The 15,563-nt window shown below is 37.9% G+C and overlaps 1 protein-coding gene across 2 annotated transcripts in view; it reads right to left on the bottom strand.

Moving 5' to 3' along the window:
• The window catches only part of KLHL29 (kelch like family member 29), a 392,776-nt gene that overhangs the window by 67,055 nt on the left and 310,158 nt on the right, over positions 1-15,563 (bottom strand). For both annotated transcript variants that reach the window (XM_071742039.1, XM_071742041.1), the window contains one exon: positions 5,313-5,451. In XM_071742039.1, the coding sequence (XP_071598140.1) occupies positions 5,313-5,451 (139 nt within the window). The remainder of the gene's footprint in view (positions 1-5,312; positions 5,452-15,563) is intronic.

The raw sequence follows: 15,563 nt of genomic DNA, 5'->3' as shown, positions 1-15,563 counted from the left end.
TTCAGGGTAGATGTAAAGAAAAAGGAATTTGGTCTTTTCACCCTAAACACTTCACTTATCCCTGTCCTGCCTTCAAGACCTAAGAGAGTATATACAGAACCTTATTTTAGGGGGAAAAAAATTTTAAAATCTGAATACTTACAAAAAGAGGAAACGTATTGTGGAAAAGCAGTTTGGCCAAGAACTCATTACCACTGCTCCTTAAGGAGAGTGAACACAGAGTTGCCAGATTACACTGCATTAAAAGTGCTTGCTTCTTATGACTGAATCTCTTTGTGTGACTTTATGCTGCTCTGTGCTAGTGGAGTTAGGCAGCCAGGATGACTTTGAAATTAGAAAGCATGGTTAAAATCAAATCTTGAAAAAACAAAGCTCACAGGACAGGATCTGTGTATCTTTAATAACTGACTACAGAGAAATTAAACTAAAGTCTGATTATAAAAGCCAGTATTTTGGTCAAAAATAGACTTTTGTGTGAGGTGCTTCCTACTATTAATGTTGCATTTGGTATATATTCCAGCACTTTGGGTTGTATTAAAAAGAAGAAAGCAGCAAATTAAAATGTTCCTGTGAAACTCCCTTTGTTACAAAAATATCACATTCAATTTATTCAGCAGCTGTATTTGTCTATCCCAAACGCAGCTGGAAAAAAATGATGCCTCTTCATGGGATTTTCCTTCCTTCCAGAACACACACGACTTCCACCATTTCTTCTAGGGCAGACACAAAGACACAGAGCTCATTTCTCTCCTCCCTCGTATCAAGAAGCTTCAGCTTTTTTAAAAAATAAGCTATTTAAAGAATAAAATCTGTGCTCTGAGAGATGGCTGTTTTAGCAATAGTTTTTTAGAGTTTGTTCTTTCTTTCTGTGTACACATACAAGCAGATGCATGTGACACTCAGACAAACACTACTTTCTGGAAGGAATCACTCATGTACTTGCAGCAACTACAAATCAGGTGTCTTATCACAGCTAGGTGATTACCTTTCTCTCTGGACAATGAAAAATGAGCTCTTCCAGAAAGCAAATCACAGTATTTATCATAAGGTGGGATTAATCACCCTGTGTACATTTCCATCTTCCTTTACTACTGCAGAGGAACCACAGATAACCAGCTCAGGCTGGCCCCCTGAAGGAAGCCCTGTAACACCCATCTTAACTTTATAGTCTAGGCAGATCACCTCAGCTCTATTAATAGTGAAGAGGGATGGTCTCCTCCTTTATCTCTAGCTTAGACACCTGTTTTATGCTAAGAGTACCTGTCTCCTGGAGAAGTTTGTGTCCCTCTCTATAGAGAGACTATGGCAGCAGGCTAAAAAGTGAGGTGGTTAAACCAAACCTGCACGAGATGTCAACCTGATGCCTAAAGGTTGGCTGACTAACAGTAAGAGGTAAGAACGTCTTGCTCCAGAGGGATCTACTACCTGTCTGTGCACAAGTACCTGAATTAGGAGACAAGATTTCTACTGGAAACCTTCAGGCTGCTTCTCTTCATTGTCTGTAACATAAATTAGGCCTTTGCTTTGGGAAGGCTGATTTCTTAAGCATCTAAAATCTAGTTGTGAATTAGAGGCCAAAGTCAGGCAGACTGGAAGCAACTGTGGTTTGAAATACACTTCAAATACATTGCATTTAGGGGACAGAATGCTATCTCATCTGCTATTCATCATTCATTTTTTCCTGAAGATGTATTCTGCAGTAATCCTGGACGGGTTATTGTTTGAAGAAGCTGACTAAATGTAATTACCTTAAGTGCAGATAAAGTAGATCAACTCCTCTATTTGCTCTGTGCCCAAAGGAGCAAGACATAAGGCCAACTATTCAACTCCATACCTGTCCTAGAGTAGCCTCAAATGTTCAACAGAAAAAAGAACATGCTTTAAAGGGGATTTCATAAAGAGAATCCTCACACTGTACAAGTATCTTTAATACTAGTGTAAAATAGTTCCTGAAGTAATTAGCAACAGCCCCACAGCCCCTGAGGTTACTGCAATATGTCCTTCTGCATGACCAGCCTTGGATGTGAAGCCATCTTCACACATCCCTATCTCTCCTGTATCCCTCTCATTCTTCCCTTCATGGGCACAATCAAGTGGAATGGATGTCAGTAACATTTCACACCTGCTATTCCTAATACAGTTAATCCTTTTCAGATGATTTTGCACTTGGAAGGACCAACACTGCTGTTGAGAGGGAGATGAAAGTGAAGTCCTGGCTTAAGCCTGAATGCTGCACAGCTCCTGATGAGGACTGGTTAACTCATTTCAAAGAGCACAGTACTTGGTACAGTGCTGAGCTTTAGGCTCATGACTGGACTAATCCAAAATAAAAAGGGCTAAGCTCATATATTTAGAAGATGAACCACACAAGAACTTTTCTGTAGGAGGACTAGAAACTGCCATACATGGAAGGATCAACCATTTCCTGAGAAATTAAGGGGCTTTCAAAGTGTGGTCTCATTACCACATTTGCTTGATAAATAATAAATAACTTCAGAATTGTTTTGGTCCTGGTTATCATCTTTTCACTAAAGTGCAATAAAATAACATATTTTTCCCTGCTATGACTAATGCTCATCAAACACCCTTCCTCAAGATGGGCAATAATTCTATTACATTATTTGCATATTTTTTTAAAAGGAGGTAAATGATCTCTTTGTTTCTGAAAATTTTCCTTTACTCTTTTGAGACACTACTTGCTATTCTACAACCAGATACCAGCCTCAACACACAGTGGAATCAATGGCAGAACAGATGAAGTAAATACAGTGGAAGATATTCTTTTTCTGCATATATATATATATGGATATACACAGCACCCTCATGAATAGATAATCTTCTCATTGACCTTTCTGGTGACCCATTGGTGCCTTCAGTTGGAATGGGATTAGAGATTTACCCTGGCAAACACTGATTAAAGTGGCCTTTGTATTATATTTAATACAAAGAGATCTCTTTTATTCTTTAAGAAAAACTGCCATTTCTTGTTTTGGTTTCTATAATAACAGAGAGTGCAATATAAATCACATAAAGCTTTAAGTACTATCTCAAAGGAGCTGCTAACAAATATCAGGAGAGGATTCTAGACATATTGGATTTATAAACATACTAAGTCTGTGAACTATAATGATTCTGTATTATTAAGGGCATGATCCTATGAAATGCTGAGTACCTCTTGCAACTTGAATCTTTGACTTTCATTGACTTCATGGGTGTTTAAAAAATGACTAGGCTTTACACTGTAAGTATCCTCTAAGAAGGCAAGTCTTTAGAAATTCCACCCCATAGCCCTGAGTTTATTGCTTTGCAAAGACATATTTGCTCAATTTGCAGGCGAATATTTATTTTTCACCTGACAGTTTTGCAAAGTGAACTAGACATCAAGCTGGATTTTTTCCCTATTCAAGAATCATCATCATAAAGGTATTTTTGCCCAGGATACAGCTGTGCAATTCCATTAGACTTCATTAAAGATACATGTGTGCAACTGAGGTTATATATGGAAGACAACCTCACTGTAGACACAAACTGACCTCTGGAATATATACTACTGATGATGATGTCAAAGAAGGCAAAAAGTGATGAGGCTGGTAAATGGGCAAAGCCTTTCACTATTTTTCTCTTTTACTGCATGTGAGCTTGTGTGGGCAGCTATGAGATAATAAATACTGAAATCTAGGATTTTGCTTTCATAGTCTCTTTTCAGAGAACTTAAAAAGTTTTTTTCTTCCATTTATTTGAAATGTTTTCATATCAGAGCAGTGTTCAATCTCCATTTGATAACTAAATGATAAAGCAGCAAAATTCCTCAGTCTGCTTCTAGAAATAGATGTTGCCTGTTGACTTATGCACATAAACAGATGTCTTCACAGCAAAATCCAAAATGACAGCCTTTGGCCAGTCAGTTGTTTGGTTTCTGTGAGTTGATTCTAAGATTTTTATTTCCCTCTATATATTCTACTTCTTATCCCCCTAAAAAGCATATAGTGTAACCTTTGCAATTAAATGACAATGAGCAGACAGAAGAGAAAGGACAAGAGAGATCTGGCATAGCTATAGCTAGCAATCATTAGATTTACAAAGGGGAAAAGGCATGCTTCCTAGGCCAGCATATTTTTTATGAATAATTGATAAGGCAGTCAGCACAGTTATATCATAGAAATGTAATATATATCCACAATTATAAAAGCAGCTTTGTGCAGAAGGACATAATATACTGAAAGGAGATACCAGCCAATATGCCATCCTGAAATAAAATACAGTCACTATTGTGTTAGTTGGCAAAATTTAAATACAGGATTTGAAGCAAGCAAAATGTTCTTTAATCCCATTTTTTAGCACAGTCCAGGCTCAGTCTGCTCAGGAAAAGACTGCAAGGCAAAATCAGCAGCTGCATTAATTTGCTGATGATTGAGAGAAAAATGAAAGTTATCCTCATGTTTTTTTTTCTCCCTACTTGCTACTCTAACCTACTAATAATATGAGAGTACCAATTTATTCCTATGCAAGTATATGAAGCATACAAATTGAAAAATCAATGTAATGGAAAAAAAAAGATTATCATGCACTGTTTAGAATCAATCAGCTAGAAACAGAGGGGGGGAAATATGCAGGTGGAAACATGATGTTTAGAAAATGTACATATTGTACCCACCCTAAGCTAGAGTCTTTGTAGGAAAAAACTACCCTTAGTCTAACATGCAGACTGAGCTATATTTTGAGAATTGTCTTATTTCCCAACTTCTCCTGAGAAATTAATCAGTAGTGTTTTCGTCTTTTGAAAGTCCCCAAATAATAATAAAAATATAAATCCCTTTGCCCATAAAAGCCACACAAAAGCATGTAACAAAGATTGCAGGGTGAAGGGATTACAATACTCAAAATGCTCTCTCAGCACGATGTCTCAGCATTGTTCACCAGAACACTGATGGCTTATTGTAGCCCGAAGGACAGACTTTTGTTGTATGTGTTGGAGTCCCTTGAAAATATTGACAGCAATAGTTTTTACTTGTGGTCTGAATCACCATTAGCAGTTGAGTTTAAATCTCAGATTTCTCAGTGGTGGAACAGTTTCTTCGGCCAAAACCGGCCTGTACTGATCAGAAATAATTACACTGTACGAGTCAGATGTGTAACAAATGGGTCTGAGTCTCAGTTTGGAAATACATTCAGAGGAGGTGGAAAGAATGGCTACTGGCTCTGTGACAGGAGATTCAATCTTCATAAACCTGCAAAAGAGGGGAGGAAAAAAAAGCGACACAAATGCGCCCTACAAAAGAACAGAGCAGATCACAGCTGGAAGGAAGGCAAACCTTTTAATCAGGTCCTTGAAATACAAGCTGCAGGAAGCTAGAACATTTTGGTGGACTTCAAACTCTTTGCCTTCAACAATAATTTTCAGGTCTGTAAACTCTTTCGCTCTGCGTTGCTGGTTCAACTCCTTCAACATTTCTGCAGAACAGAGAAGACAGACAGTGCCAGGGTTCCCATTAAGAGTTTTTTATTTTCACTTTTTACTTTTAATTTTTTTTTTTTTTTTTGTAAAGAAGTAGAGAAACAGGAAACAACTGATATTTTTGTCGGTAAGATTGGCTCAACACAGACAGTCAGAAGTTACGAACATAACATATTAAAAAAAGAAAAAAGAACAAGCAGGAACCAGTAGGTCTAAACAACTGAAATATATATACACAAAAAACCCCCAAAATCAATCCTAAATTTGGAAGGGTTAAAAACAAAACCAAAATATTTCAGCATCAGCAAATCAGAAACACAGAGAATGTATTATCACAGAAAAGTTACAATAATTTGTTATAATAAAAATCAAGAGCTAATGATTTTCTATTCAAATGCAAATCAGTTTTGAATATACTAGAATAATATTAGTAAAAACATGGTATTATGATGCAATGTGAACTGGATATGGGTCAAAACAATAAAACCATAAAACCTGCAAAAATAACTTATCCTTAACATAGTAAAAAATGTGTTAAGCTTCTCAGTTAACAGAATAGGCTAGTATTTCCAAATAATATATAAATTACAGTGCATAAAAAAATAGCCATATTATCAGTGCATCTTGCAAATATACCTCAGCTATATAGACTACAATTGTACGTGTTTCAGAATTAGCTTAAAAGCATCTTTATGATAAAAAATAATCTCACGCAGAGAATAAATTACTGCCTTTTACAGCAATTCCCATTTTTTGCACTCCAAGGATTTTTACCATCACAGCATTTTTATTTTTTAGCCTTGAATGGCTTCATTTACAGCAACAATCAACTTTCACACATCATGAAAGAATTGTAATGATTAAAATAACTTATGAAAGTGCTTCTATACTGCAATAAAGCACCTACCTTGTGTGATGCCTCCTTTTATAATGCCTATTGGTACTAACAGAATGAAATAATAGCATGCAATATCTTCATGTGTGGATGTGAACTACTAAGTGACCTATGTGTTCTTTATGCTAGCTGGACTTTAAGGCTAAGACTTCCCTCCAACTTTGCAGACCAAAGTGGCACTCAAAATGAATAATATACTCTTCACCTGGGCAACAGGCTGGGGGTTCAAAGGCAGTGATCAAAATTAGAGAAGAACTGATTTTAAATACTCAAGGATTTTGGTTTTATTTTATGTTTGCAATAGGTCAAGGTTCTCATTTTCTCAGTGTAACACCCTGAACACATTCCTCTTCAGACAGATCTGTAAATAATTAACAGTTCTTCACATAGGGTCCCTCCTTACACAAAATAAAGGGGGCCTGAAGAGTGTGTGACTGTAACTGCATTTATTGCCAGTGTGGTTGAGTGCACTGGGCTGCCAAAGCATCACCAGAGGGCCTTATGGTGAAATTGAAGACCCAAATATAGTTGTGCTCTCCTGCTCTCCCAGTGAAACTCAACATGAATCCTTTCAGTGAATCACTAGTGCTTAAACAACAGGAAAGCAAATATACAGCTACTGCATGAAAAGGAACTGAAGTTCTCCCAAGCCCTGCTATCTGTGGTGCACATTTTTCTGGCCTAAGTAAATAAATGTCACCTTGCACATTTATGTCTATTTAATGGAAACACAGTAGTGTCTGAAAGGCTAATTATTCTGTGCTGAAATGGGTCAGTGCTCTCCAGAGAGCAAGCAGATCATTAGAGAGGGCACAGAAATAACAGCAGGTTTGTGTCAGATCTGTAATAGGGGAAAATAAACCACTCTGTCCTGTGGGTGCTATAGCAGGGACTATTTCTAATAAATTAATCTGAGCTAAAGTACAGTGATACATTTCGAGCAAAACTTCAAGTGAGATCTGAATGTTCACTCTGCTGCAGGAAAGTTTCAGACTTTTTTTATGGAGTAGTGCCTGAAGTCCAACTTGACCACGAATACCTATGGCCTCAAAGACCAAGGATGCTTTGGACACAAGGGGTGTTTCACCGATTTAAGTTTAAGTGACTTAAGGTCTTTGGTTTCACAGCAACAGCACCAGGTGCTTTCTTAGCCACGTATTTTTGGAGGCAATTGTGGAGGAAGTATTTTTCTGTCCCTTTTAATGTATGAATGACTTTTTTTTTTTTTTCCTCTGTCTTTGCCTACTTTCCCACTTACAGTTTACAGCAATTGTATTTTTCTCCTGACTAATTTTCTGTAATTTCATTACTTTTTCCTCTAAACTTTCTGATACTTTCTTAACCCTTACACAATGTCACTTTTGGTTTTTTTGTCATTCTCCTTTTCAAATCTGCTCAACTATTGTCCTTCATCCCCATTTGCACTTTTCCTAAGTTTTTATGCAAGAACTCCTCTCTAGTATCTGTGGCAGTCCTTCACAATTTTCCTTGCAGAAGCTTTTCAAGACAAGGGCTCCAACTAAGAGTAAGTCATACAAGTTGAAGATTGCACTTACACAAGGGTTAATCTCCATCTCATCTCATCTCATCTCATCTCATCTCATCTCATCTCAATCCATTTCCACCTTTAAAGCTCATGCTCCATTGTTCCATGTATTCCAAGAGCACAACTGTATGGACAGCAACCGTGTAGACGGACACTGTGCTCCAGAAGGGGAAACAGAGTTTAGTTCCAGTCTGAATGGGCTGAGGGTTTTTGGAGGTGGGCTAAGAGTAAGCAGGACACTAGAGACCATCTCTGAACTCATGGTTATGACCTTAATTTTTTAATTCTTTGTGAAGACACAAAGTTCAGACACTGCAGTGATGGATGCTGTGCTTGCTGTGCTATCTCTGGTGTTGTGAGAGCTGGTTTGAGCATCTAAGTCCCCAAATGACTCCCCCAGGCACTGGGCTGATTACTTGGAATTTACTGAACACCCTTTAATTATATCCAGTTCTGCAGTTCGTGGGCACAGTTTCTATCTATGCTATAAGACACTTCAATGTGCTTTATACTGCATGCTTTCCTTAAGGGATCAAAAACAGAGAACACAGGTCTGGAGCACTGATGCAATTTGGATTATTAAAAAAACAGACATCAGAACAAGTCATAATCAGAAACTGAAGCTTCTCTTTTTACTGTAGCCATCCAGAGGCCACAGTTCCCTCCCTGTTCCCCTGATTTGTTATAGCACTCTCCAGAGAGGGGGGACTACAAACAGTCCTGTATTTTTTGTAGCTCAGTTTCTGAAGTAGAAAGAGAAGAGGCAGGTGGAGAGAAGAAGGAAGTTGGTAGACTGCACTGATTCATTGATCTTCCTCTCCGAGGCTCCTTTGTATTACTAAATAACTAGCAGGCATTAGTATTGGACACAAGGTTATACTGGAACGAGCCCTCATTCTCAGAGTATTTGTAATGCTCACACTGTGCCCAGCCAGGCTTTAATGATTTATGAGGACTCAGGATGAGTTGGAAAACAAATTTTTTCACCAGGTAATAATGCCTGCCAATGAGTTGTAAAAGGAGAGACAACACAGTGCAGTCCTGGCAGTGAAAAATGATCTCAGTTGTCTCCTGCTAGTCCCTCTTCTGTGCTGCTCCTAATTTTCAGCATTTCCTTCAACAAGTGGAATTTCCCAAAACCTTTAGAAAAGGATGTGCTGGGAATTTCCTAGTGGCTATTTATTCCTCTGGTTTCTTTGTTATTACAAACATCTTTCTTACTTGATTTATTTTAAAGTGATCCAGATAAAAATCAAATGCAAGGACAGTTAAGATGCAAGGTCCCAGTAGGATGGGCACTGGTGTTCCCATTCCCCAGTGAATCACAGCAAATGTTCTTGCATCCATATGTGAGGGATTTTCCTTTGCACCCCATGTGCACACACACATTGGAACTGCAGAAAACAGGCAAGTCTTTTCTGTCTTCATCATTACTGATGCTAAATTATTCTCAAAGACTGGTTTAACATTTTCTTCATGAAGACATACACAAAAGACATCTGGGTCTTCTTCCATAATTACATGAGCCATATAGTGACAGAACTTAAGTGGGACTTGGCCTAAAACCTGGAACTGAACATCTCTATGGAGCTTGTGAAAGCCAGCACTTTCTATCTTGCCATTATCAGCCTTCCTGTCATTGCTTGGGGCCATTTAAACATAATTATATTGAGAGTCCCAGAGAAAATATGGGTCAGAAGGTGTAAGAGACTTTCTTCAGGTCAGTAAAAGAGGCAGAAAGAACTCAGAAGCTTTGATTCCTGCAGTCCCCAGCTCCATCCATCACATCAATCTTTCTCCGTTTTAATTAATGGACAAATTACAAATTAAACCGAAGAGCCCATAAGCTTTGGATCAAATGGAGGACTAAAAACAACTGTGTAATTTTGTAGATCAAATAAAGGGAACAGAAATGATATTGTGAATCTTTTTTTTTTTTTTTTTTTTAAAAAAAAAAATTACTTATGATCAGAAATAAGAATGTACAAGAAATGTACTCCCCAAGGCTACTTATTTTGTATTTCAAGCAGAGCAGTCTGGATATCCAGCTGAAGATCCTCTCTAAAGCACAATGTGGCACCTCCTGTGGCACAAATGAGGCTCTCAGGTTTCTTTCCACTTTTGATAAAGAACTCTTTATTTAAATTCTAGTAGTTAAGGGTTTAAAATGTGGCAACAAGAACAAAAATAGAATGAACTGTGAAATACGGAAGAACACTTTTCACAAACTGTTTTAAAAAATTTGCTTAGAAAAACTAGCCCATTATAAAACTGCAAAGGCCAATTGATGAAACATCAATAATTAGTATTTCAAAGAACATGCAAGAGACCAGTATTTGTCCAGGCAGCATCATGCTATCATGACTGGGACAGAGAATGTGGGAAAACCAAGAAAAGTTGCCAGAAGAAGAATTTAATTACTTTCTTCCCTGAATAAGTAAGGGAATTAATTTCCAAGATTATGCTCTTGTTATATAAAACAAGCATTTTAACCATTAAGTGCCAGCACTGCCCACACCCACATATTTTATGAGACAGTGGAAGAGCATGTATAGCTACAAGAAATTGATGTATGAGGCAAAAGACTTGGTAGTTGAATAGAAGCTACGAATGATGGGAAAAGGTGTGCCATGGTCAATTTTCCTAGTGAGCCACACAACAACTCAAGATTTTTAGTCAATTTTGACAAGTCCCTCTTTCTCCTTGCTGCTACACCCACAGACACAGAGAGACCCCAAAGCCTAGAGAATCCCACAATAAACTGCTCCACCTGCCCTCCCACTATTGAATATGTAGCTTGAATCAGTTGCAGAGAGAGATAAAAAAAAAAATGCTTCACTGCCTCATTAGGGCAGTCTGATGAACTTCTGCAGACACACCTGGTGTTGCAGTGGCTGAGGTTGTTCTCCACTCCCCTGGGGCATCTGGACACTGCAGAACAACCAGAACCCCTTAGGGTGTCCCAGGATTTAAGCTTCCATGGGTGTGAAGACAAGTACACACCTCTGGAGAACAGCTTCCTACTTGGGACCGAGGAAAAGAAATGGGTCCCTGATTCTCTTTTTGCCTGAAATGAAATAGTAAAAAGGAGAAAGATCAAAGCCGTGTGGGAATCATTAACAGATAAAGATGGCTAAGATATGATCTTGGGATCTTCAGTTTCCTTCCTTAAAAATGAAACACTTGATTATGGGGACTGCCTCTGTAATAAAATAAAAAAAACAAAACCAAAAGCATCACAAGATGTGATACACGGTTGGTTTTTGGTTTGTTTCATTTTGGTTTTTGTTTTTTGTTTTTTCTTCCCTACAAAAGGTAAGAATTAATCTGCTGCAGACAAACACTTCCACTTTTTCCTTTTGGACCTCAGTTCCAGTTGAACTTCTTCATCAAGAGGAGGAGAAAGGGATGCAACAAAGCAGGGACTCACCTATGTAAGGATCCTGTATCAGTGAGATGGGGGACACAGACAAATACTGAAACCCTCTTGCTCTGTACTGTGAAATGCAAAGGCTGCTGCTGGCTTGGAATGGAGGTGAAAAATATCACTGTACAATAGTGGTGTGTCCAGCTCTGCTCTCCCAGTCTGTATTGATTATGGAGCTTCCATAAGATGCCATCCTGCTCCAAACATGTATGATATTATGGATATCATGCTTGTGGTTATTATGAATATTTTGCTTTCATAAGCTTTTAAGCCAGATAAAATGTACTGAGAAAAGCTCAGTAGTGACTACAGGAGCACTATGAGGCCACGCTCTACCCAGTCACTGCTACCCCACTACACACCCTTGATAAGATGGAGCAAGTGCTGATGGAGAAGGATCACTGCTGGCACCAACCTCTGAACACAAGGCAAGGACTCATCATTTGCTGGGTTTTGTCAGCAAAGCAAGGTGAGATGCAAAGTGTGAAGCTGTCATTCTCTGAGCTGATACAGTTACCACAGTAGGACTTTGTAGTGCAGACCAACCTGTCTAGAATTTAAGTTGTGGTAACACTGTTATCCACCTGTGCTGCTAAAGGAAACAGGAACAGATGTTGGGGAGAGGGAGAGAGAGAAAGAGAATTTTTAAATCCCATACTGAACAACATGTATGTGGCTGATAGTTATACTTAAAGGGTTACTGGCATTCTGCTAAATAGTTTTTTGTTGTTCACATGGACAAATTTCTCACCTTATTATGATGAGAAAGGGTCAACAGACTCAGCTGCAGTGATTACTCACTTGAGAAAGACATCTACAACTCTATGTGTAAATGGAGTCTTTCTAAATATATTTAGAAGTCAGGGAAGCAACCATATGATGCTTTGAAACCAATTTTCAGGCTATTATCATCACTAGAACTGACAGTAGGAGGTACCTCAAGGATGCTTTCACACATTACAGAGTTGGTATTTTCCTGTATTAAGATGTAGGACTATTTCGACATACACTTCCTGATTATATTCAGAGATGAACTACTCCCTTAACTTCTAGAAAAATCTACATTAAATGCAACTTTTTAGAGGGTTTGGTATCACAGTTATGCAATAAAAAAGAGAGTTTGGGTGCTAGAATGCCTTTGCTGCTTTGATTTATAAGGTAAAGTCTTCTATGGTATCCATGCCTGCTGATTTATAATCATACAGGGTTATAAATGCACAGTGAGTGTATGTGACTGGTGTTGAAAATGAGCTGCATTTACATTACATATATGAATGCAAAGAATAAGAAAAAAACCAGAGACAATCTGATCTCTTTAATTTTCCAACACTGACTATGATCCACATAGGGACAAGCAGCAAGACCAAAGGATCCAGCAATAAAATACCCACTCAGATGTTAAGATAAAGATGCAATTTCCCATACCAGAATGTGCTGTTTCTTTTTTTTTTTCAGAAATCACCCCTGATTAAATATCAAGTTGGCTGCAGCCTATTCTATATTGGCCATGGCAAATAAACCCCAGGGGATCCCAGCAAATTGCCAGCCTGGGCCCCTGTTCCATATATAACATGCCACTGCCTTAGTAAGAACTGTAACTTGATTTCCAGGCAGACAATAATTTTCTCTGGAAACAAAATGAGAGACCGACAGAAAGAGGAGGAAAAAAAACCCCACCTATGAACACTGGATAGGCCAGATTCAAACAGAAATTTACTTCTGATTGTTTTATTTACCAGCAGGCAGCCCTGAATATCAATGCACACTTAAGGGAAGGCTAAAATATTTATTACTGTGTGGGATCTGGGATGGATTCAGTATTATCCTAATTGCTTGCAGCAGAAGACTAGCAGATAGCTTTTAGACCTTTTTGATCTCTTCATGTAGTGCAAGGCATTAGCTAAACGTTTCCTAGTTTTGAAGGCTTTGAACAAGAAGCACCCATCTGTGAAACTGATAGTGTAATCAACAGGCTCCCTGACACATCAGCAACAGGCAAACGCTGACCAGTTCTGGTGGTGGAAGAACAAAAGCTGCAAATTGTGTATTACCTGAGCATATGTACAGCCAGCAAACAAAGTGCTTGTTTTCCAAAAGAAGAAAATAAGAAAAGGCAGGTTTCTGAAAATAAATCAGTGATGCATCCAAGTCAAATTTCATGTATCAGAGTTAAAGAAAAAAAAAAAAAAATCCAAAACCAAACAACCAAAGCAAAACCAGCTGTAAGGCTAAATTTTAATAACTGAAGACTTCAAAGCACTTGATACATTAATTAGCAAAGAGAGGGTTTCCTCTGCCCATTATAAACAAAGGCAGTGCTGCCCAGTTTCAGCAAGGGCAGTACTTAATTTGTGCTTAGAATGGAGGTAGGGATAATCAACACAATCCTTTGAAAAAAATCCATCTTTACTGACCAGTGGTAATGCACCTATTTTCTCTCATTCATACACTGCAGTCTATGATGGCTGATGAAAGCAAATAAAAGTCAAATCTCTGGTATTGAAAACTCACCCTTTCAGAAGATACTGTGCATTATCCATAAATAATTACTAAATCTAGGAATTTAAGCCATCTCAATGGATGGCTTAGTACCAGACACATGTTATGCACTGGGTTAAATGCATGTAACAACATCTCTTGGTTCAGTGGACATCTCATAGAATAAAGGACTGTCCTTTTGGTCCAAACTGGAACTCCACAATGAGACTCAATAATTACTACACTATTAGAACAGACAAGTGTAATAAACCACTCTGAAATAAAAAAATAAAAATGTTGCCAGTCAACTCTAGTTGCAGTAGTCTGCAATCCAACAACTCTGCTTCAACAACTGGTTCCCTGCTCTCATGTCCACTCATGATTACAGAAGTAATCATACAGTTCCACAGTAATTATATAGTTACACAGTTAAGTACAAGGCTGTTAACTTACCTAAGAATCACAAGTGACTACAAGTTTGGAAAAAATTATAGATAAGCTAATTTTTGTGCCCCAGGAGCTTTAGGATCATGTTATCATATGATTAAAAAACCTGCAGTTTGTGTCAGATTTTCTTTGAGTATCTCCCTACCTAAAACATTTTAAAATCTCTAGATTCTACCTCTCTTAAAGATGTAAAAGAGTGTATAATTGATTTTTTTTTCTCTAATAAGCACTGTATATTTTAAAAAGTCTAATGGCGTTGTAGTTCTTCAGGAAATGTTTTGTAAAACGTCCTCTTCACTTTTAGTTAACTCATGTTTCCCCTTAACAGGGTAAACCTTGATTTTTAAGTCTTTATTTTTAGACAAACTTTTTGGAAGGTATTCTTGCTAATACAAATGATTCTTGTATTCTTGTATAAATCCTAGTAAAGTCACTTCCTACTATCCTAAATGGTGCTACCTGAATAGTGAATTTCTACAATGGTATAGTAAGAGAGTATGAGCTGTGACTGGCTGATAATGTAAGAAAATAATTAACTGCAAATGTTTATATTCATAGAAGAAAAAGTTACCATGAGGTGTTTAAGTAGCTACCACACCAAACTCAGTATAAAATAAAGAAGATACTTTTAAGACGACCGTTGAGATTAAAGGACAAAGATTTATTTAATGAGCATTAAAATTTATGGGCTCTCTAAGAATTACACATGCTTATAAAGACTATTTTGAGAGCTGAATGGCTTTCAAATGATGAAGATGGTTGATAAGCCTTGGCTAAAACATTTCAAATACAAGTGAAAACAAAAGGATGCCTCTGAAAACACAGTGATTAAGTCAAAATTTCAACTGTGAATGCTACATACAAATTTCACAATCATTTCCTAATCTGAAAATGCTACCAAGACCAACCTGCAAAGGTGCTGAACCTCTGAAAGGATGACAACAGGCAATTTTGAATCCAGACAAGCATGAAAGAAGCATGTTTTTCTCCTTCTGTGTAGTTATGGAAACAGAGAGATATAAAACTCCTCCTAACTGAACGAGGGCTTTTTTTCCTCTCTCTGCTCCCCTTCACAACTTTAAAGTTGTCACCACAAGTCATCCTGCTCCCTCCTGCAAGCCAGCAGGCAGCAAGCAGGCATCTGAGGTGAAGAGAGAACAAAAGAGGCTGCAATACAGCTTCAGTTCAAATGACAGCCTCCCCAGGGCTCCAGCTTGCACTGGCAAGACAAAGTTGCAAAGTTTTAAGAATCGAAGTAAATATCTTTTCCAGCTTTTTCTTGGCTGGAAATCAAAGACCTATTTTAATTCAAGCT

This window comes from Heliangelus exortis, chromosome 3, assembly GCF_036169615.1.
Source record: "Heliangelus exortis chromosome 3, bHelExo1.hap1, whole genome shotgun sequence".
In the NCBI taxonomy this organism is placed as follows: domain Eukaryota; kingdom Metazoa; phylum Chordata; class Aves; order Apodiformes; family Trochilidae; genus Heliangelus; species Heliangelus exortis.
Note: the sequence above shows the minus strand (reverse complement) of the source record. Positions and strands in the feature narration are given on the sequence as shown.